General features: G+C 50.1%; 7 protein-coding genes across 7 annotated transcripts; 4 read left to right on the top strand and 3 right to left on the bottom strand.

Annotated features, from left to right (window-relative positions):
- Positions 1–657: 657 nt before the first annotated feature.
- Positions 658–2,227, top strand: aspf22 (enolase acuN; the record flags this gene model as incomplete). Its single annotated transcript, XM_040898518.1, has 5 exons — positions 658–781; positions 850–906; positions 975–1,314; positions 1,371–1,811; positions 1,873–2,227. The coding sequence occupies 5 exons, from the start codon at positions 658–660 to the stop codon at positions 2,225–2,227; spliced, it is 1,317 nt and encodes a 438-aa protein (XP_040750654.1).
- A 521-nt stretch (positions 2,228–2,748) lies between these two features.
- P175DRAFT_0482384 (eukaryotic translation initiation factor 3 subunit J) lies at positions 2,749–3,851 on the top strand (the record flags this gene model as incomplete). The annotated part of the gene is made up of 3 exons (XM_040895494.1): positions 2,749–2,811; positions 2,872–2,948; positions 3,138–3,851. The coding sequence occupies exons 1-3, from the start codon at positions 2,793–2,795 to the stop codon at positions 3,849–3,851; spliced, it is 810 nt and encodes a 269-aa protein (XP_040750655.1). The 5' UTR covers positions 2,749–2,792.
- A 272-nt stretch (positions 3,852–4,123) lies between these two features.
- P175DRAFT_0293993 (14-3-3 adaptor artA-like protein) lies at positions 4,124–6,154 on the bottom strand. The gene is made up of 8 exons (XM_040892794.1): positions 6,057–6,154; positions 5,862–5,869; positions 5,748–5,794; positions 5,646–5,665; positions 5,560–5,571; positions 5,188–5,462; positions 5,020–5,107; positions 4,124–4,963 (listed from the first exon to the last, which is right to left on the bottom strand). Exons 1-8 carry the CDS (start codon positions 6,066–6,068, stop codon positions 4,613–4,615), a joined length of 813 nt encoding a protein of 270 aa, XP_040750656.1. The 5' UTR covers positions 6,069–6,154; the 3' UTR covers positions 4,124–4,612.
- A 626-nt stretch (positions 6,155–6,780) lies between these two features.
- P175DRAFT_0502788 (calcium-transporting ATPase) lies at positions 6,781–10,558 on the top strand. The gene is made up of 4 exons (XM_040897469.1): positions 6,781–7,343; positions 7,425–7,582; positions 7,658–9,973; positions 10,050–10,558. Exons 1-4 carry the CDS (start codon positions 7,226–7,228, stop codon positions 10,374–10,376), a joined length of 2,919 nt encoding a protein of 972 aa, XP_040750657.1. The 5' UTR covers positions 6,781–7,225; the 3' UTR covers positions 10,377–10,558.
- Positions 10,559–11,521: 963 nt separating this feature from the next.
- On the bottom strand, positions 11,522–12,984 carry P175DRAFT_0502789 (mitochondrial 54S ribosomal protein uL24m). The gene is made up of 2 exons (XM_040897470.1): positions 12,317–12,984; positions 11,522–12,254 (listed from the first exon to the last, which is right to left on the bottom strand). Exons 1-2 carry the CDS (start codon positions 12,863–12,865, stop codon positions 11,610–11,612), a joined length of 1,194 nt encoding a protein of 397 aa, XP_040750658.1. The 5' UTR covers positions 12,866–12,984; the 3' UTR covers positions 11,522–11,609.
- Positions 12,985–14,607: 1,623 nt separating this feature from the next.
- On the top strand, positions 14,608–16,242 carry rho1 (Rho family GTPase RHO1). The gene is made up of 5 exons (XM_040897471.1): positions 14,608–15,144; positions 15,240–15,267; positions 15,381–15,578; positions 15,636–15,770; positions 15,826–16,242. Exons 1-5 carry the CDS (start codon positions 15,077–15,079, stop codon positions 15,976–15,978), a joined length of 582 nt encoding a protein of 193 aa, XP_040750659.1. The 5' UTR covers positions 14,608–15,076; the 3' UTR covers positions 15,979–16,242.
- Positions 16,243–16,699: 457 nt separating this feature from the next.
- Positions 16,700–19,824, bottom strand: P175DRAFT_0293896 (uncharacterized protein). Its single transcript, XM_040892793.1, has 5 exons — positions 19,538–19,824; positions 19,380–19,473; positions 18,017–19,316; positions 17,918–17,949; positions 16,700–17,842 (listed from the first exon to the last, which is right to left on the bottom strand). The coding sequence occupies exons 1-5, from the start codon at positions 19,777–19,779 to the stop codon at positions 16,931–16,933; spliced, it is 2,580 nt and encodes an 859-aa protein (XP_040750660.1). The 5' UTR covers positions 19,780–19,824; the 3' UTR covers positions 16,700–16,930.
- Between the last annotated feature and the right edge of the window lie 112 nt (positions 19,825–19,936).

The following is a 19,936-nucleotide window of genomic DNA, read 5'->3' on the forward strand; positions in this document are numbered from 1 at the left end:
CCCCACCATCACATTGGAAAGATTCGGAGGACCAGACCGTGAGCTTTTCCGGGGGTTTTCATACAGCTGCTTTCCTACAAGAACCAGCCATTTCCAACCTTCTCACCTGGATCATTGATCACTATTGTTTTCCATCTTCTTGGTAAGTTGTTATTTCCTTCTCCCTGACGCCCACCTCATCCTCATCTACTGGAAGGTCAACCCCACCATCCATCCCACACCCAGCTTGACCCCTCCACCATCATATCATACCTAACAAAGAGGTGTGGCATCACCACCATCTCTCTCTCCCCCCTCCCTTCACCGTCATACCATTCTGATGTTGCATTACTTGCCCGTGCTCATCCATGAGTCATCTATTGCTTCCTGTTCAAGCCTAAAATTTGAGAATTGAAAGTCCCTGGGGTCTCGTTCGCGTCAATTGATCGGACTGCTCCGTCCCTAAAGTACTTGAAACCTCCCATCATCTCTCTTTTTGGGCCATCGGTGAACATCATCCCATCACCCCTCCCCCCCCCCCCTTCCTCCGCCTACGAATTCGGTTGCGTTGTTTTGTCTCTCCCGTCTTCCTGTTATATTTGTCCCCAGTTCCTCTTTTGCTGAAATTTTTTCTCCCTTCTTCTTTCAGCCAACTGACTGCTTCATTCAGCTATCAAAATGCCTATCTCTAAGATCCACGCCCGCTCTGTCTACGATTCTCGTGGTAACCCCACCGTTGAGGTGGACGTTGTCACTGAGACCGGCCTTCACCGTGCTATTGTTCCTTCTGGAGCTTCTACCGGTCAGTATCTCTGGGGCGAGAATCGCATCATTCTGTTTAGGACTGGCGAGATTGACTCTCGATTACAGGTCAGCACGAGGCTCACGAACTCCGTGATGGTGACAAGACCATGTGGCTCGGAAAGGGTATGTGTCACTATGATCCCTTCCCTCCTCAAATAAACTTTGCAGCTAACATAGGTTTTCTCCAACAGGTGTCCTGACTGCCGTCAAGAACGTCAACGAAATCATTGGCCCCGCCCTCATCAAGGAGAACCTCGATGTCAAGGACCAGTCCAAGGTTGATGAGTTCATCAACAAGCTCGACGGAACCCCCAACAAGGCTAAGCTCGGTGCCAACGCCATCCTGGGTGTCAGTCTGGCCATTGCTAAGGCTGGTGCTGCCGAGAAGGGTGTCCCTCTTTATGCTCACATCTCCGACTTGGCTGGAACCAAGAAGCCTTATGTTCTGCCCGTTCCCTTCCAGAACGTTCTGAACGGTGGTTCCCACGCTGGTGGCCGTCTGGCTTTCCAGGAATTCATGATTGTTCCCGAGTGAGTTTTTGGTGGTCAACAATGAAAAGACGACATTAGCACTAACATTTGACTAGCACTGCTTCCTCTTTCTCGGAGGGTCTCCGCCAGGGTGCTGAGGTCTACCACAAGCTTAAGGCTCTGGCCAAGAAGAAGTACGGCCAGTCTGCTGGCAATGTCGGTGATGAGGGTGGTGTTGCTCCCGATATTCAGACCGCCGAGGAGGCTCTCGACCTGATCACCGAGGCCATCGAGCAGGCCGGCTACACCGGCAAGATTCACATCGCTATGGACGTTGCCTCCAGCGAGTTCTACAAGGTCGACGCCAAGAAGTACGATCTGGACTTCAAGAACCCCTCCAGCGACCCCTCCAAGTGGCTCACCTACGAGCAGCTTGCTGATCTCTACAAGTCCCTTGCTGCCAAGTACCCCATTGTCAGCATTGAGGACCCCTTCGCTGAGGATGACTGGGAGGCCTGGAGCTACTTCTACAAGACCTCTGACTTCCAGATTGTTGGGTATGTTACATCTTGATAACTTTTTTTTTTCCCCCAGGAAAGTATCTAACAAGATAAATAGTGATGACTTGACCGTTACCAACCCTCTCCGTATCAAGAAGGCCATCGAGCTCAAGTCCTGCAACGCTCTTCTGCTCAAGGTTAACCAGATCGGTACCCTTACCGAGTCCATCCAGGCCGCCAAGGACTCTTACGCCGACGGCTGGGGTGTCATGGTGTCCCACCGCTCCGGTGAGACCGAGGATGTTACCATTGCCGATATCGCCGTCGGTCTGCGCGCTGGACAAATCAAGACTGGTGCCCCCGCCCGATCTGAGCGTCTGGCTAAGCTGAACCAGATCCTCCGTATCGAGGAGGAGCTTGGTGAGAACGCCATCTACGCTGGCGAGAACTTCCGCAAGGCTGTCAACCTGTAAATGCAGCTACCTTGATTTTTTTTTTTTCAACCAACCCACCGATTTAGGCAACCTACAAGGGTGATTGGAACAGGATCCGACCCGGCATGTGCAAGCTTTCCGCCCGTTATCTTTAGGTATAATCACTGGATAAAATTGAAGGTGATGCCGGGAGGAAACATTTATGATGACGAATTTATCAGCCAGTAAATGATATAGTGGCATAATGAAAAGTTTCAAAATTCCACATATTTCGTACCTTCCCCTTAAAAATAAATCAATAAATCAATCCAAGTATCCAAGGAATGAGCGAGAGAAGAGACCTGAAAGATCGGGCACCAACGACAGCGGGAACACGTGACCCCACCCATGCCCCACCGGATTTGATTCCACGGCGAGACAGATTGACCCTCAGAAATTTCCCCCTCAACGGTCGTTTCTTCTCCCTTCTTCGTCCACGATATATCGTGTTTTGCAGTATCTACGGCCGCTCCTCGGTTGCACGCCTCGATACCCTACTCTCTTTCAAGTTTGATTTGAAACCCCCCCCCCTTTTTTTTTTTCTTTTTCGACATATTTACCCGCCATGGCGCCTTCGAAGTGGGGTAAGTATGAAATGAATAAAAGGGTTTAGATGAGCAAGCATGCTAATGACTTGCTGCTAGACGACGAGGAGGAAGACAGTGGTTCCCCCCCTCCTGTGGCTGCTCGCCGTCGGTTCGATGATGAGGAGGAGGACGATGTATGTTTTTCACCGCACACAACCTTTCCATACCAGAACAAGATCTTTTTATCTACCTGCCTACCTGCCTACCTACCTACCTACCTACCAAATATATACCATACCGTATCAAGCCAGAAACAAGACACACACACACTAATATGAAGAAAACAAAAAATTTTTTAATTTTTTTTTCAACAAAAAAAAAAGGTCATTGACTCCTGGGACGCCGCTGAAGACTCCGAAGTAGAGCGTGAAAAAGCCACCAAAGCCGCCGCTGCCAAAGCCAAAGCCGAGGCCGAAGCCGCCGCCAAGAAGAAATCCAAGGGCCAACGGATAGTAGAGCACCAGGAATCGCGACGGAAAGCCGCCGAGGAGGCCGAGGACGACGACGACGACGAGACCTCGGATGAAGACGAGGCAGATCGCCGTGCGCGGTTGCGGGCGACGGAAAAGGACGCGGATCTCAAGCACGCGGAGGATCTCTTCGGGGACATCGATCTCAATCGGAACCGCGGCAAGAATAAGGCGATTGTGATCAACGATAGTGCGGATCCCACGCAGGCGGTGGATTTGTCTGCGATGCCGCTGTTCAAGCCCACGACGAAGGAGCAGTTTGAGCGGTTGACGAGTACGCTGGGCCCCCTGTTGACGCTGCACTCGAAGAAGCCGCAGTATGCGCTTTGGATGCCCGAGTTTGCGAAGCATCTGGCCAAGGAGATGTCGAGTGCCGATATCAAGAAGGCGGCGAGTGCGTTGACGACCTTGAGTAATGAGAAGATGAGGGAGGAGAGGGCCGCCGATAAGGGGAGTAAGAAGACCAAGGCGGCCAAGACGAAGGTGTCGCTTGTTGCGTCGAGGGATAACCGGATTGATTCGACTTCTTATGATGATGATGGCTTGGATGATGGCGATTTCATGTGATTTTCTTTTCTTCGTCAAATATTTTCTTTTTCTTTCTCTCTCTCATCTTTGATGTGACTGATATACATACAGACCAACTCAGTCTTCATGTTTCTTCTTTTGTATATCCTCCCATAACTTAAAAATGGTCTTTCTACTTTACTTTCCTTCCCTTTCCCCTTTTTTGGGGTAGCATACGCCGTGATAGAATGGATTGGCCTTTCCACGTCTATTTTGTCTTATCGATACCTGCTAGCCACTCTATTGGGCGAAACATCTCTATTATATATCTAGACACGTTCAAATTCTTCCAACTCTACGTGGTTCATGACGAGAGCATAAATCAGCTAGTTGGATTGGATTGCTCAGATATTGAAGCCTATGGCCTATGGAATGTATGAAAAACGACAAGGAGGGAAAGGGCAAAGGGGCTAAATGGAGGGGGCATGGTTAAAAAAAAAAAAAAAAAAGAAACTAACACATTGTATCTTGCTGGGGTGGGAATAAAGAGAGAGAATAAAAAGAGAGATAAATTCCGCTCAACCCCTTTCCTTTGCTCTCCGAATATCAAACTCCGCCGGCCGACCCAGATAATCCCGAATAAGTGGAAGATAAGTGTCGGTCCAAACCACTCACGCAGCTAGAACAGACCTTCAGAAACACTTTCAGAGAAGTATTCGTACGCCCAGCGTGCTACGCCGAGGACATAACATGGTTTTTGATACAACAAAAGAAAAAAAAAAAGAAAAAGAAAAAGAAAACCCTTTTGACGCTCGCCACGCTTACGACTCAGGGGCCTTGTCTTCCTCAGGCTTCTCCTCAGGGGCAACGGCCTCCTCCTCGGGCTTATCCTCCTTCGAGGTGGACGCATTCTCGGCCTCGTTGCCGTCGGAGGAGGTCCACAGAGTCAGATTGTCACGCAGCAACTGCATGATCAGGGTGCTGTCACGGTAGCTCTCTTCGGAGAGGGAGTCAAGCTCTGCAATTGCATCGTCGAAAGCCTGCTTGGCGAGGTGGCAGGCGCGGTCGGGAGAGTTCAGGATCTCGTAGTAGAAAACGGAGAAGTTCAGGGCGAGACCCAGGCGGATGGGGTGAGTGGGGGTGAGTTCAGTCTGAGCAACGTCGGTTGCGTTCTGAAGTGCATCGTGAGCTTTGCTTCTGCAAGGGGGGTGGCGAACAATGGTCATACCTTGTAGGCCTCGTGGGCAGCAGTGGCAGCCACCTTGCGCTTGTTTCCCGAAGCAAATTCCGCCAGGTAGCGGTGGTAGTCACCCTTCCTGTACGCCATCACAGTTATCAGCCACCGGGACCTGGGCATATGTGTTTTCTCCCTCACGCGCATCCGGAGAGCGCTTACATCTTGTAGTAGAAGACCTTAGACTCGCCAGCCTCAGCTTTGGGGATGAGGGACTCATCCAGAACATCCAGGACATCCTGGCAAACCTTCTCCAGCTCAGACTCGATCTTCTGGCGGTAGTCACGGATGATTGAGACGTGCTGCTCAGAGCCCTTGGATTCCTCCTTCTGTTCGATGGAGGAAATGATACGCCACGAGGCACGACGGGTACCGACAACATTCTTGTAGGCGACAGAGAGAAGGTTACGCTCATCGACGGTAAGTTCGCCTCCAAGCTGAGATGGGGTCAGTCATCTAGAGCGACGGAAGGAGATGTGGAGAGAGAGGGAGGAGAGAATAATCTTCGTTAATTATTTAGGGAGGATTGCATACGTTGGCGACTTCCTGTCAACTGAATTAGCGGTGACGTCCATGTGGAAACCAAACCAGCGTTTGGGAGCAAGCGGCTAGCTACTCACCTTCATGTACGTGACCATCTCTGCAGGCGGAAGGAAGGCATAGGTTAGTGTCAAAGACCAGATGATGATGAAAAGGAGAATGAAACAAAGAAAACCCCTTACCATCATAGCGCTCAGCCTGCTCGCAGAGGCGAGCGAGGAATGTCTTGCTAAGGAAGGAGGGTGGTGTTAGTATGGTTCTTATCCGGGAGTGATCCAGAAAGTCTAGACCCTTACTTCTCACGCTGTAGAAAAGAGGTAGATGATTAGTTATGATGAACAGAGAAAACAAGACGCATATCACAGAAACCACCAGGGGGAAAAGGGGGGAGAAAGTAATGAGGGGAGGCGGTAGATGATAGGAAACATGATGGGTATAGAAAATTGATAACAATAACAACCGCGGGAGGGGTTAGGCTGAGAATAACATACCTCAGTAGTCATAGTAGAAGATTGGACGGAGATTGGGAGAGAGATGAAGAAGAGATGATCAGAGTTGGTGATGAGAAGGGGAGGGGGGGGGAAGTAAGAAGACAAGAAGCAAAAGAAACGGAGAAAGTTGGTAAAATCGAGGGGGGGAAGGAATCACGAGAGAGGGTTTGGCAGATGTGATGCTCTCAGTAACCAGAGAGTGATTGAACGGTGAGCCTGAGGTGACGACCGGTTTTAGCGAGAAAGCAGGCAGTTGGTTTGTGTTGTTTGTTATTCCTGCAGGCCTGAGGCAGGACCTTACTTTGTATGCTCTTCACTCTCTCACCGCTGAACCTCTGTATAGGTCGGTCCTGCATAACTCTCCGAGATCAAGTCGATAATAGATGCATTGAATAATAGTATCCTTCTCGTGCATTGAAAGCCCATGATGATGGATCCTAAACCCAGTTAGAATATGTAGGCGGAGTGGGATCTCAAGGCATCAACATTTCTCAGGAATCGGTACAGTATTGTAAGTTGGTAACAAGATGTGTAATAATCAATTCTGCTGATACTACGACTATATCCAGAGGATTATTATTATTATAGAATAGTTATTTATTATCTTGACTACATAGTACATTCTATATATCTATGTTTCTATCAACTATCTCCACAGGGAGTAAGTAGGAAGAGGCTAGGTTGTACTCCAGAGTCCAGACAGTTCAGCCCTGTCGTTTTGGTACCGGCAGTTTTCCTCCCGTCACTGAGGCTGATCGAAAAGAACACGTTGAAGGCTCTCTGTATAACGAAAGGGCGAGAACTCTTCACTCCCTCTCTACTCTCTCCTAAACTCCCTCCAAAAATTTCATAAAGAAGGCAAATTATAAAAAAAAAAAGGGAAAAAAGAGGGAAAAAAGAGGGAAAAAAAACAAGGGACTTAAGATAATTCCCCTTCTTCCACACGGATATATTATATTGACCATCTTCTAGATCCTTCCCCACTGGACTCTACTTCCTACCTAGCTAGCTTACTCACGGAGTACCTACGGTCCTATCTATCATTCTTACTTTCCGTCTGGCCACCTGGCGTTCATGTCTTGATATCTCTCCCCTCATTTCCTCTCCTCTCTTCTCCCTGGTCTCTTTCCTGCCAGTCCTGGTCAGCTATCCAGTCTTTATAGTTGACCATGGAGCATTCTTTTCTTTCCTCCCCGGCTCACGTCCTGGAGCACTTCGATGTCTCCGAGCATAATGGCTTGTCCAAGGATCAGGTCTTGCAATCCAAAAATACGCATGGTCTAAATGGTCCGTGTGCTATTTCTCTCTCCCTCCCTCCCTCTCTCGTCGTTGGATACAAATTATGCTAACTTGATCCTTTCCCTCCAGCCCTCGCGGAAGAACCTCCAACCCCCCTCTGGGAACTGGTGCTGGAACAATTCAAAGATCAGTTAGTCCTCATTCTTTTGGGCTCGGCTGCCATCTCGTTTGTCCTGGCTCTTTTTGAAGATGGGGACGATTGGACTGCCTTTGTCGATCCTGTCGTCGTACGTGCCCACTCAATCCCCTTCCATTCCCCAACATCGCTCAACCAATGTCTAACCCTCTTGCCGCCCATCTAGATTTTGACTATTTTGATCCTCAATGCAATTGTCGGCGTGACCCAAGAAAGCAGCGCAGAAAAGGCCATTGCCGCCCTTCAAGAATACTCCGCAAATGAGGCTACCGTGGTTCGCGATGGTGTCGTTCAGCGCGTCAAGGCGGAGGAACTCGTTCCCGGAGACATTGTCCACGTTGCTGTTGGAGATCGTGTGCCCGCGGATTGTAGGCTCGTTGCTGTTCACAGCAATAGCTTCCGAGTGGATCAAGCTATCTTGACTGGCGAGAGTGAAAGTGTAGCCAAGGATACCCAGGCTATCAAGGATAAACAGGCTGTGAAGCAAGATCAGACGAACATGCTTTTCTCGGGCACCACTGTCGTCAATGGACATGCGACGGCCATTGTTGTTTTGATTGGCGCGTCGACCGCCATCGGCGACATCCACGAAAGCATTACTTCCCAAATCTCGGAGCCCACCCCGCTGAAGCAGAAGCTCAACGATTTTGGTGATATGCTGGCCAAGGTTATCACGGTCATCTGTATTCTCGTGTGGCTTATTAATATCGAACACTTCAATGATCCCTCCCATGGTGGCTGGACCAAGGGTGCCATCTACTATCTCAAGATTGCCGTGTCCCTTGGCGTCGCTGCCATTCCCGAAGGCCTCGCTGTGGTCATTACCACCTGTTTAGCGCTGGGGACTCGCAAGATGGCCCAGAAGAATGCTGTCGTCCGCTCCCTGCCTTCCGTTGAGACCCTTGGCAGCTGCAGCGTCATCTGCTCTGACAAAACGGGTACCTTGACCACGAACCAGATGAGCGTGGAAAAGATCGTCCATCTGTCTGAATCCGGCTCTGATGTTGAGGTTATCGATGTGGAAGGGACAACCTTCGCTCCCGAGGGCAAACTTTCATCCAACGGTAAGGTTGTACACAACCTGGCTGTCTCTTCTTCGACGGTCCAACAGATGGCGGAAGTCATGGCGCGTTGCAACAGCGCCACGCTTGCTCATGACGAGAAGACCGGCACATTCTCTTGTATTGGGGAACCTACTGAGGGCGCGCTGCGTGTCCTCGTCGAGAAGATCGGTACTGATGATGCTGCGACCAACGAGAAACTCCTCCAGTTGCCTGTGTCGCAGAGGCTCCACGCTTCGAGTTCATATTATGAAGATCGTCTTCCGCTGAAGGCCACGTACGAATTTTCCCGTGATCGCAAGTCTATGTCCGTCCTCGTTGGCAATGGAAAGCACCAGAGACTCCTGGTCAAAGGTGCCCCGGAATCTATCCTCGATCGTTGTTCCTACGTCGTTCTCGGCGCAAATGGTCCCCGCGTGCCCCTGACCAAAGCCCACTCCGATCTTCTGTCCGCTGAAGTTGTGGAGTATGGAAATCGTGGTCTTCGTGTGATTGCTCTGGCTAGTGTGGACGATGTGGCAACGAATCCTCTTCTGAAGAATGCCCAAACGTCGGAGGAATACGCCCAACTGGAACGCAACATGACTCTTATTGGCCTCGTCGCAATGCTTGACCCCCCTCGCGTGGAGGTAGCCGACTCCATCAACAAATGTCGCGAGGCTGGTATTCGTGTGATTGTCATCACTGGCGATAACCGTAACACCGCCGAGTCTATCTGTCGCCAAATTGGGGTCTTTGGTCAGGATGAAGATCTCCGGGGCAAGAGTTACACGGGCAGAGAGTTTGATGATCTCTCTCACAGTGAACAGCTCGAAGCGGTCAAGACGGCTTCTCTCTTCTCTCGCACGGAACCCACGCACAAGTCTAAGCTGGTCGATCTCCTTCAATCTCTCGGCCATGTGGTTGCCATGACTGGCGATGGCGTCAACGATGCACCGGCCCTGAAGAAGTCCGATATTGGTGTGGCTATGGGTACCGGCACTGATGTGGCCAAGCTCGCGGCCGATATGGTCCTGGCTGATGATAACTTCGCAACCATTACCGTTGCCGTTGAGGAAGGACGGTCGATCTACAGCAACACGCAGCAGTTTATCCGATACCTCATCTCCTCGAACATTGGAGAGGTGGTGTCAATCTTCCTGACCGCGGCCTTGGGTATGCCCGAAGCGTTAATCCCCGTCCAGCTTCTGTGGGTCAACCTGGTCACGGATGGCCTGCCTGCCACTGCCCTGTCGTTCAATCCTGCCGACCATGACGTGATGCGACGCCCCCCGAGGAAGCGCGACGAGCCTCTGGTTGGTGGTTGGCTCCTCTTCAGATATATGGTTATTGGTACCTACGTCGGCGCAGCTACTGTCTTTGGCTATGTGTGGTGGTTCCTCTACAACCCAGAGGGGCCCCAAATCTCTTTCTGGCAACTGGTAAGCCCATAATCTTTTCTTCACTTGGCGGTGCACAAGGGCTAATTCCCCCCCCCCCCCCCCCCCCCCCTTACAGTCCCACTTTCACAAGTGCTCTTCCCAGTTCCCTGAAATTGGCTGCGAGATGTTCACCAACGACATGTCCCGCTCCGCATCCACCGTTTCCCTCTCGATTCTTGTGGTTATTGAGATGCTGAACGCGATGAACGCGTTGTCATCCAGCGAATCTCTTCTCACCTTTGGTCTATGGAACAACATGATGCTTGTGTATGCGATTATTCTCTCGATGACGTTGCATTTCGCGATCTTGTACATTCCCTTCTTGCAAGGGCTGTTCTCCATTCTTCCATTGGGTTGGATCGAGTGGCAAGCAGTGTTGGGAATCAGCGCTCCTGTTATGTAAGTTTTCCTCTCTGATTTTTTGTTCCTTATAGAACCCCCTTGGCTAACCTGATGCAACAGTCTCATTGATGAGATTCTGAAAGTTATGGAGCGTCGCCTATATAACATCCCCGCTAGTACCCCTGTCGAACAAGCCAACGGAGCGGTGTCGAAGCCTAAGAAGGCGTAAAGCGGGTTGATGAAGTGAATTGAGTCGAATGTCCAAGGGCGTCTTTATGATGGATCTAGACATTGGCCCCACTCCAGTTCCTTTTTTTTTTTTTCTTTTGGGACAGTTTTATGGAATGTACGTATCATGTTAGATGTTTCTATAGGAATAAAACCAGATTTGCCATACACCATGCTATCCAAGTTAAGGCTTCTTCCAAGACAACCTTTCAATGAGCCACGGTAAGATCTCAGTCGTGGGCCGTCCTGATGCAAGTTGCGGTCTGATTCCGACAAGGAGTGCGCTTTTTACGCTCGGGTATATCTGAAAAGACAGGTCAACCTCTTTCTTTCTCTCTCTCTCTCTCTTTCTATATCTTTCTATATCCTTCTATATATATCTCTCTCTCTCTCTCTTTCTTTCTCTTTCTCCCATTCATCCCACAGCTTAAGCGCTCTCATCCTGTCCTGTCCTCTCATCCTCGGACTCACGAGAAGGCTAACCATCATCCTCTGAGCCTTTCTTGTGTCTTCTTGTGTCTTCCCTCTTCCCTATACAAGACCCGGTAATACGCATCCAACTCCTAGGAAACCATCAAGCAATAGATAGATAGATAGATAGTGATGTGATGTGATGTGATGTGAACTCCGCTCTTCTTTAGGCGCCTTTTATCTGTATCTGTATTAGGGTATGATCAGGCATGCCAACTTGTCCTGGTTCGCGGTGTGGTGGTTGTGGAGTTGGTGGGGGGGTGTTTTGTTGTACGATTTGAGGCAGTAAGTAAGTATGTAAGTAAGTGGGTGTGTTTTCAGTACCTAGTTAGTAGCTATAGATGGGGAAGTAAGTCCTCAGTTAATAAATGGGTGTAGGTAGGTAGGTAGTAGTTATGCCATACCGTTGATACAAAGCTAAGGGAGTGGGAAAACTTGGTAATCGGATTTATACAGTCATCTATACTACAATAAATAATACATTGATTGATGCACCTGGGTGAATGCAAAAAAAAAAAAAAAAAAAAAAAAAAGATCAGATCAGATCAGGAACAGGAACAGGAACGGGGAAGAAAGGGACCCAGTCGTGTGGAATTTACTTCGACTTGGTCGCGGCCGCATTCTTCTCCTTCATAAAGCTCTCGATAAACCCGGCAGTTTGGTCGTCCATGATCATATTGCCGTTCTCGTCCCGCTGGGTCTCGAGCCGCTCCTGCTTCTTCGCCTGGATCATGGCCATCAGCTCACCCTTGGGCGTCAACAAAGACCTGCTTTGAAGATACTCGCGCCTTAGATCTTCCATCCTCTTCTGTTCAACCCACTCCGGGTCGTGCCTTGTGCGGTACTTGGAGAACTTGTTGCGCAGCTCGTCAAGCACGCTGGCAGGGAAGGGCGCGGACTGTAGCGACGGGAGCCAGGTCGGCGTTTCCACCTCCATGCGGAGCGTGTCCCAGGCCTCGTCTTTGAATGTGGGCGGTTCGCTGCGGGGCCAGGGGATTTCGATGTTCTCGCCGGCGATGTATCGGGTATGTCGGGGGATGTCTACGCCCTGTTCGCGTTCGAGGATAGGTTCCCCGCCGTACACATGTTCGACGAGGACGTCTCGGGTGAGTCCGGTGGTAGGGTCATCGAGAGCAACGACGAGGCGAACGTCGTCCATGGGAATGGGTAGGTTGACGGTTTGGAAGGGGTTTTTGTTTCCGTATTGTTCACTAAGCCATTCAGGGAAATGCACGTCGGCCTGGGAAGTTCAATTAACTTTTGAGTCCAGGGAAATGCAAAAAAAAAAAAAAAAAGACATACCATATTAAGATCCTTCACCATGACAGTCTCATTCGAAGCATCTACACGAATCACCTCGTTGATATTCCCCTTGTCCTTCCCCTTCATAATACACACACGATCACCCGGAGCAAAGTTAATGTACTTCCTCCGCAGATGCTTCGGAATCGCCGGTGGGTTCATGGCCTGCGGACTCAGGGCACCAAAGCTTTTGCCGTCGAATCCGGCATCCCGTTGAGGCGCCAGAGGGCCTCGCATCCAATCCTCCCGACGCCGTTGTCTCTCGGCGCGGATATTGTCGATTTCCATGCGGTTGAAGGCAAAGCGCTGGCGGAGGGTGTCCTTTAATTCCTCGCGTTGGGCATCCTTGGCCGCTCGGATTGCTTTCCGCTGGGCCTGATTCCTGGCCAGGGCTGTCCGTCGAATAACCTTCTGCATCTTGGATGACGCTTGTGCCGGCGAATGGCTGGGGTTGTTCGCTGGGGATTCGATCGGATGGTCCTCTTGGTGATGCTCGGGGAAGGGAAAAATGCCGCCCTGCTGTGTCACGTGATGCCCCCGACCAATCATTCCTATTTACTCTTGTTACCTTACGACGGTTGTATACCTACCCTAGGGTAGGTAGAGCAAACTCATTTATTTCTACGGGCTTGATTTTTGATTCTTTTTTTTTCCATAGTTTTCGCCCAGTATCTGACTATAACATGGCTTGCTGAGGCCAATACCAGGTACTAAGGCCGTGATATTACCAAACCATACAGAGTAACACACTACAGTGAGTGAAGATTGGATCTTGAGTCACGTTATGCACAGCTACTAACTAGCAATTGGATATATATTATTACCTAGGTTAGGAGTTGGACCTACCCGTAAGATCAAAGCAATCTAGGCACTGTAGGCAGCAATACGCCACCGTGATGAAACGAGTGCAGCTGATCTCTGCCCAAGAATACGGGAGCTCGCTATACTCGGGACCAAGTTCTCATTCTACGGAAAGTACCTGGATGAGACGCAGAAGTAGGCATCTACACTGGAATATAATAGACCCCCTACTACACTCAGCTCCCAGAGAGAGGATAGATAGACTAGACGTATCCCAGAGACTGGTGAAATTCTTGTCTGGACTGACTCACTGGGCAGGGGCGGTGATGATTCAGCCTGTGCGACCTGCGACCTGCAACCTGCAGCTGGTCTGCAATCTGCAAGCAGCAGTAATGGCGATGGGTAGTCCAGGGTAGTCCAGGGTAGCCTACTGCTGACTGCAAGGCTGGCGGAGCTTCTTTGGTTGGTTGTCTGTAGATGTGGTTAGAAGAATCTTTTCACTCTTTCTCTCGAATGGGCATTTGTCCCTGGGAAGAAAGGAGGAGTCTGGAGAATAAGAATAGCAACATACAGAGTACGTAATTGGATGGATGACGTTTGCAAATACTCCGTACTAATACTAGTAGTTAGGAACTGTATAGTTAGTTATATTGTTAAGGGGTTGTCAGCACCGCCACGTATCGGTAAGATAACCAGGTACCTGTAAACACAGCCTGCTGGATAGGAAAGAACCCTCGACTTTAAAACGGTGGTGGTTTAGTTAAGTGGAAAACAGCTATAGTCAGTGACAAAAAAAAAAAGGTAACTAAGAGGTGAGATGTTCATTTTGATCATTGGCTCGAGCTGACTGACTCTCTTAATCGCGTGGAAAAGAACCTCCTATCCGATAGACCCGAGTTCCCGGATACCGTTTCGGTCAAGCTTGAGCTCGGACGAGCCGTGCAGTTGAAGAGACTAAGTCTTCGCTTTGTTCGAGTCTGGATAATCTTTAAGGCATGGATTTTCCGGGGAAGAACGAAAGCTGAAGCCGAAACCGAGCAGCTCCTTTCATTTAAGGAGTCAAAAGTCAGGAGCTCCTGATTCACGTATTAAATACGGTACCGGATACACACACAGCCACAGTGGCTTGAAGAGAAAGGCAACAATTTTAGGCACCAGGCAAAGAAAAGGAGAAATCAATAATAATATTTGAAAAGATAGGGAGTGTAGAATCTAGATTCGAGATACCCTACTATCTAGTATCTACGGAGGACGGAGTAGTATCTACACTTGTAACAGAAAGAAAAATACACAGCCACATACTGCGCCTGGGAGCTGTTGGCTTGTTTCAGACGTGGTTGAATGGACTGATTGTCAACATAAGAAGCTAGTATTAGGGTAATAATGAAAAGACACAGAAAGAAATTAAGAAAATAAGAAAGAAAATAAGACAGAAAGAGAAAAAAAAAAAAAAAGAAAAAGCATGCGACCGATAATTCAGTAGAAAAGTGCAAGACTGAGACTGAGACTGAGACTGAACTAAACTAAACTAACAAACAAACCAAAACCCAACTAACCACTCTCTAAGCGTCTCTTTCCACCTCTCCTCCTCCTCTCCTCCTCCTCCTCCCCATTTATCAATCCCATCTTCCATCCCATCATCCACGTTCCCAGATCTTGCTACTTGTCTCTTGCTCTTCCACTCTTTCTCCATCCTATTTTCTCCCCCCTTTCGACTGATTTGATTCTGCGCCATTGCGCCTACTCCCTGCACTGTACGTGATAACATAACCCTTTTCCCTCGGGGGGTCTGACTTGTCCCTTTCTCTTCTCCCCATCAACTATCCATCCATCAACAATCCACCATCCCTCCTGTTTTCCCTTGATTTTGCTGCTTCTCGTCTTTCCCTCTGCTCCCACTTGCTTCTATCCGCTTTTTTTTTTTTCATTTGACTCCCTACTGACCTGACTTGGAAAAAGATGGCTGAGATCCGTCGCAAGCTTGTCATCGTTGGTGATGGTGCCTGTGGTAAGACCTGTCTGTTGATGTGAGTATTCCTTGGGGACCTGGAAGTCCTGCTCCTGCTTCTGCTTCCCTGACTGGATATCTGACCTTTTTTTTTTTCTTTTTTCCCCTTCGCAGTGTCTTTTCCAAGGGTACCTTCCCTGAGGTTAGTTCCCCCAATCAACCAACCGTCCCTGGCCAGCGTTATCACCACCCGAGACCTAGGGCGTTCCGACAAGGAGGAAAGCTCGTTTCGAACTAACATTCGTTTTCTGCCAGGTCTATGTCCCCACCGTTTTTGAGAACTATGTCGCCGATGTCGAGGTTGATGGCAAGCACGTTGAACTCGCCCTGTGGGATACTGCTGGTCAGGAAGACTACGATCGTCTTCGCCCTCTTTCCTACCCTGACTCCCATGTTATCCTGATCTGCTTTGCTATCGACTCCCCCGACTCTCTCGACAACGTCCAGGAGAAGGTCAGTTCTCTCGTTTTTATATATACATTTTTCAGACATGATACTGACCGCTCCCAGTGGATTTCCGAGGTTCTTCACTTCTGCCAAGGCCTTCCCATCATTCTCGTCGGATGCAAGATGGATCTTCGCAATGACCCCAAGACCATCGAGGAACTTACCAAGACCTCCCAGAAGCCCGTCACCTCTGAACAGGTATGTCGTGTGCATTTGAATCGTCTTGCTATCCGGGTCACTAACTGTCCTACAGGGTGAGGAGGTTCGCAAGAAGATCGGCGCCTACAAGTACCTCGAGTGCTCCGCACGAACCAACGAGGGTGTCCGTGAGGTTTTCGAGGCGGCTACCCGTGCTGCCCTTTTGACCAAGGCCCACAAGAGCAAGAAGAAGTGCACCATCCTGTAAACTAGTTTTCTAACCCCTTCGCGAAAAGGTCTTCTTTGCATGCGGAGATTATATGAACGGATAAGCGTCTCGAATCTTTGGCTGTTTATGTTTTTAAATTTTACAAGGGGATGAGGGATCTCCATCGGAGAGTGTGCCGCCATGTGCCTGTGATGCGAGTGTGGATAATGTTCGAACGGGCACACGAGCTTTATGGGATTATCTGGCTATGCAGTTGGTCGACTTTTTCTTCTTTCGCAGACTTGTTTTTTCCCCCCTTTTTTTCCTTTTTTCCTTTTTCTTTTTTTTTTTTTTTTCTAGGGAGGCGTTGTCGTCATAACCTTGTGGGTTTTTCTTTTTCTCGTTTCCAGTTCTCCATAGCGCCCACCGGGCAGCCCTCGATTCCTATGGCGAAAGGTGTGCCCTTTTCCTGGCTGAAAAAAAAAAAAAAAAAAACCAAGATCCTCTGCTACTTCGACCCGAGTAGTGTAGGACAGGAAAGGGGCAACTGAGGATGGCGTTTTTCTTCGCTTGTAACCCCCCGTCAATCAGACCTGGAGGGGTTAATCGAGCAAGTCAGAGTTTCGGTGATCTGATAGATGATTCCTGTCCCCTTCGGATTATCCCCGGCAAAGTCTTAATTTCCTTTATTTCTTATTATTTCTTTTGGTTAAAGAGAATGCATGGAATTATCTTCTGCTTTTGAGTTCTTTTCTACTCGTCAGTCGGTCTGATTCTATTGCTTCGAGAGCCCACGCGACAATCTTGAGAGTTGAGGGATACCAAACAGAGTATAAGATACTTATCTATTAATTGAGTGTTTCGTTGTTTCATTCCTCGTACACGTACCTATAGGGATCTCACGTGCTCGCCATTTGTACGAACTGCAGAGTAATGATATCATGTAGCATGGAGGATTGGTAGTAGGAGCACAGATGGATGGATGATATCTAAACCCGGGGCATGCCCTCGTCTATCGGTTCAAACTCAGTAAGCTCTCAATATATCTCCTCGCATCAAGCCCGAGTCCCTCAACAAGCTTTCCCGGCCCCAGATCCGTCCTCGCAGCATGTAAACCGGGCGACGATGCCCCGCCAAGATCCCTGAAGAATCGCGAGGTATTGGTACTTCCGCCGCCGCCGCCGCCGCCGCCGCTACTGCCTCCTCCCCCACCACCACCACTACTACTAATGTTTCGCCCGTGACCTGAACCAGAGGAAACGTGGTCGCTCGCTCTGCGGATGAGGAAGGCTTCTTCTTGTCTGTTATCCGGGTCGGGCGCCGAGAAAGGGGGACTTTTCGGATAAGCAGTCGCACTGGGACCAGCTGTGCTGGTGCCGGGGAGGGGGCTGCTGTTGTTGTTGTTGTTGTTGTTGGGATTCTCCTCCTCGGGCTCATGTGGGGCGGCGGAGATGCGTACCCAGACGATCCACCAGCCGCGGCTTGTTTTGCAGGTTCGTTCGAGTTCCAGCGGGCGAGACCGGGTTTCCAGGTAGGTTGTTAGGAGGCGGTGGTGGATGTTGATGCTTTCGACGCGGGAGAGAGGCGCGGCTGCGGTTCTGGCTTCGAGGGGGTGGGGGTGAAGGGTTCCTAGGTCGGGGATGTTGGGGATTGAGGAGCGGATGGAGAGGTTTGATGGGTCGTAGACGAGATCGTAGACTGGTTCGTGCGCCGGTTGTTTGGATGGGGAGCGGCGCTGCGAGAGAGCGGCGGGTGTGGGCTCGGGGGCCTGCGAGATTCTTGTTGCTGCGTTTGCTGGGGAGGTCGAGTGGCTGAGTGGCTTTTGGAGCGGGCCGAGTTGGTGGTGGATGCTGTGGTAGAGGGCGGGGCTATCTAGGGAGCTTGTGGTGGAGTCGAAGAGGAAGGTATATATGAAGGGTTGGTGCTGGTGGGATGTGAGTTTTCGGTTTTCTGGGAGCCTTTGGGTGAACCCTTAAGAAGGGGGGGGGGGGGTGCTTACCACATATACTATGACACGGAGTTCGGCGGAGCCTGGAAGGGGTGTTTGACTTAGTTGTTGGGCTTCTAGAATTGTGGATGGTGCGTGTGGTGGACTTACCTGTGGTGTGTTGGTGTTGAGGATTTGTTGTATGGACGTGTAGTATCCGTTTGAGTATCTTTTCGCTGGGACTTCCAGGGTTTGTTGGATCGGTTTCTTCATAGATAGTATCTGATGCGGAAACGTCGGTTTGTAAACCAATAATGAATTTGCCGGGGCTTTGGTATCGAGGGGAATCGGTTGGTTTGGATGTTCTCCGTTGTTCAGATGTGTCCAAGGGTTTGGTGGGTGGCCTTGCTGGACTGCTGGTTTGACTAGGGCGATCTTCTTGCTTCAACGCTTCAATACGCGGAGTTGGAGTAGACGATCCAGAGGAGAAGCTCCAAGCCGAACCGTATCCAAGGGTTAGATACTTCACGAATGTCTCTGCTCCCACACCCCTCCAATCGTTGCCCGTATCGCTCGGGGCAGGAGAGCTTTGCCCACTTGTTGGCGAACCCGTTATGGCTTCAGAGCCTTTCAAAGGTGGAGGAGGCTGGGGCGTTCCCCTAACAAGTGGCTTGGGTATTCCTGGGGAGAAAGGACGATCCGAGATATCATTTTGGGAACCATCGGTGGGGGTGCGTTGGCTGTTGGTATTCTTTTCAGAGAGTCTACCTCGTTGCCTTTTCCGCCTTGCGCGACGGCGCGGCGAAGTTGGATCCTCCCAAACCCCATATGCGTCCACGCCGTATCTGTAGATCCACTCCATCCATTGAGACACGCGCACAAGTGACTGCCTTGTAAGTGCTCCCACCCCCGAGAAAATAACACCATCTGAAGGTCGGGGGTAAGAATCGGAGCCAAGCCATTGGTATTCGCTGTTTTGAGAGCTCTCGGATTTGGTTGTAGTTCCAGAACCCCCAATAATGGGACGTGGGTCGCCGAATCGGGAGACAACTAAGTCTACAAGACCATTTGTCCTATAAACAAAGTCCTCAAGTACCTCTCTCTCCCCGCTTCCCCATTCTTCCTCGCCTACTCCGATTCCGAGCTCGCCCCCTGCGGAGAGCTTTACCCCATTATACATGTCGACAGCAGGGCTTCCGCTGAGAAGAACCTCCCAGCTCCATGCAAATTTCAACCAAAATGTCTCAAGAAGCATACAAAATGCGGACCTGCCAACATTATCGTAGAGGGAATCGAGACTGGCGGCATGGTGGAGGAGAAAGATCGTATGCGCTCGACGGAGTTGCTGGATCAGAAGCTGCGGCGGAGACAGCTCCCTCGAAGAGTAGGAGAAGGAAGGAGTTTCTGGAGTATCTCGTTGCGAGGCCGACCCATTTTGAGGGTCAGCCGGAAGCCGAGTGAGGTCGACAGACTATATCCATCAGCGTTTACTCTAAAAGGTCTAAATGACCTTTTGCGCGAGCCTGATCCATACTGCAAGAATCCACCAATCCTTTTCCAATTCATGTAGGACAATCTGTGATTTGTCTGTTTCCACATAATCGACAGCTTTTCCCTCCGAGAAGTTCCTAAAAGCTCCTTTAGTTTGAGGTTCGTTGTAGACCATATTATGGTCCAAGAAGCGGTTCCCACCTGGCAAAGCTCACCATACCCTGCGCCAGACCTATCTGGCGCAACCTTGCGTTCTTATCATCGCTGGAATTCTTGTCATCGGTTCCAGCCGTGCTGTCCTGTCGTCGCGAGCGACCCGCTCTGGATGTGTAGAAGACGACCTGCTCGTGAATTGTTTCATCGGTGGGTCCGAGGAGGGGATTGTAAATAGCAAGGAACGAAAGCTGTGCTGGGACTACCGAAGAAAAACCGCTCTCTGGCATTGCATCGTTGACCCGTGAACTTCAGCCCACAGTGCAGTAGCATAGTCGTCGCTGTCCATACCAATGTTCATCCCCGCGGTCTGGCTGGCGGTCGACAGTGACATCACGTGGCGGTCTAGATTGTCGGCGAACTTTCCGGAGCTCCAACAACAGACAG

The sequence above is a fragment of the Aspergillus ochraceoroseus genome (assembly GCF_002846915.1).
Source record: "Aspergillus ochraceoroseus IBT 24754 chromosome Unknown P175scaffold_6, whole genome shotgun sequence".
NCBI classification, from domain to species: Eukaryota; Fungi; Ascomycota; class Eurotiomycetes; order Eurotiales; family Aspergillaceae; genus Aspergillus; species Aspergillus ochraceoroseus.

Excerpts from the sequence above, each read along its gene's own strand:
- P175DRAFT_0502788 (XM_040897469.1), top strand. The coding sequence starts at position 7,226 with ATGGAGCATTCTTTTCTTTCCTCCCCGGCTCACGTCCTGGAGCACTTC. Across the intron at positions 7,583-7,657 it reads CCTTTGTCGATCCTGTCGTC|ATTTTGACTATTTTGATCCT; the intron begins GTACGTGCCCAC and ends CCGCCCATCTAG. Across the intron at positions 9,974-10,049 it reads AAATCTCTTTCTGGCAACTG|TCCCACTTTCACAAGTGCTC; the intron begins GTAAGCCCATAA and ends CCCCCCTTACAG.
- rho1 (XM_040897471.1), top strand. The coding sequence starts at position 15,077 with ATGGCTGAGATCCGTCGCAAGCTTGTCATCGTTGGTGATGGTGCCTGT. Across the intron at positions 15,145-15,239 it reads GGTAAGACCTGTCTGTTGAT|TGTCTTTTCCAAGGGTACCT; the intron begins GTGAGTATTCCT and ends TCCCCTTCGCAG. Across the intron at positions 15,579-15,635 it reads TCGACAACGTCCAGGAGAAG|TGGATTTCCGAGGTTCTTCA; the intron begins GTCAGTTCTCTC and ends GACCGCTCCCAG.
- P175DRAFT_0502789 (XM_040897470.1), bottom strand. The coding sequence starts at position 12,865 with ATGATTGGTCGGGGGCATCACGTGACACAGCAGGGCGGCATTTTTCCC. Across the intron at positions 12,255-12,316 it reads TGGTGAAGGATCTTAATATG|GCCGACGTGCATTTCCCTGA; the intron begins GTATGTCTTTTT and ends TGAACTTCCCAG.
- P175DRAFT_0293993 (XM_040892794.1), bottom strand. Across the intron at positions 5,666-5,747 it reads GCAGGCTGAGCGCTATGATG|AGATGGTCACGTACATGAAG; the intron begins GTAAGGGGTTTT and ends TTCCGCCTGCAG. Across the intron at positions 5,108-5,187 it reads AAGGTCTTCTACTACAAGAT|GAAGGGTGACTACCACCGCT; the intron begins GTAAGCGCTCTC and ends GATGGCGTACAG.
- P175DRAFT_0293896 (XM_040892793.1), bottom strand. The coding sequence starts at position 19,779 with ATGCCAGAGAGCGGTTTTTCTTCGGTAGTCCCAGCACAGCTTTCGTTC. Across the intron at positions 17,950-18,016 it reads TCAACACCAACACACCACAG|GCTCCGCCGAACTCCGTGTC; the intron begins GTAAGTCCACCA and ends CACCCCTTCCAG. Across the intron at positions 17,843-17,917 it reads TCCGTGTCATAGTATATGTG|CACCAACCCTTCATATATAC; the intron begins GTAAGCACCCCC and ends ACATCCCACCAG.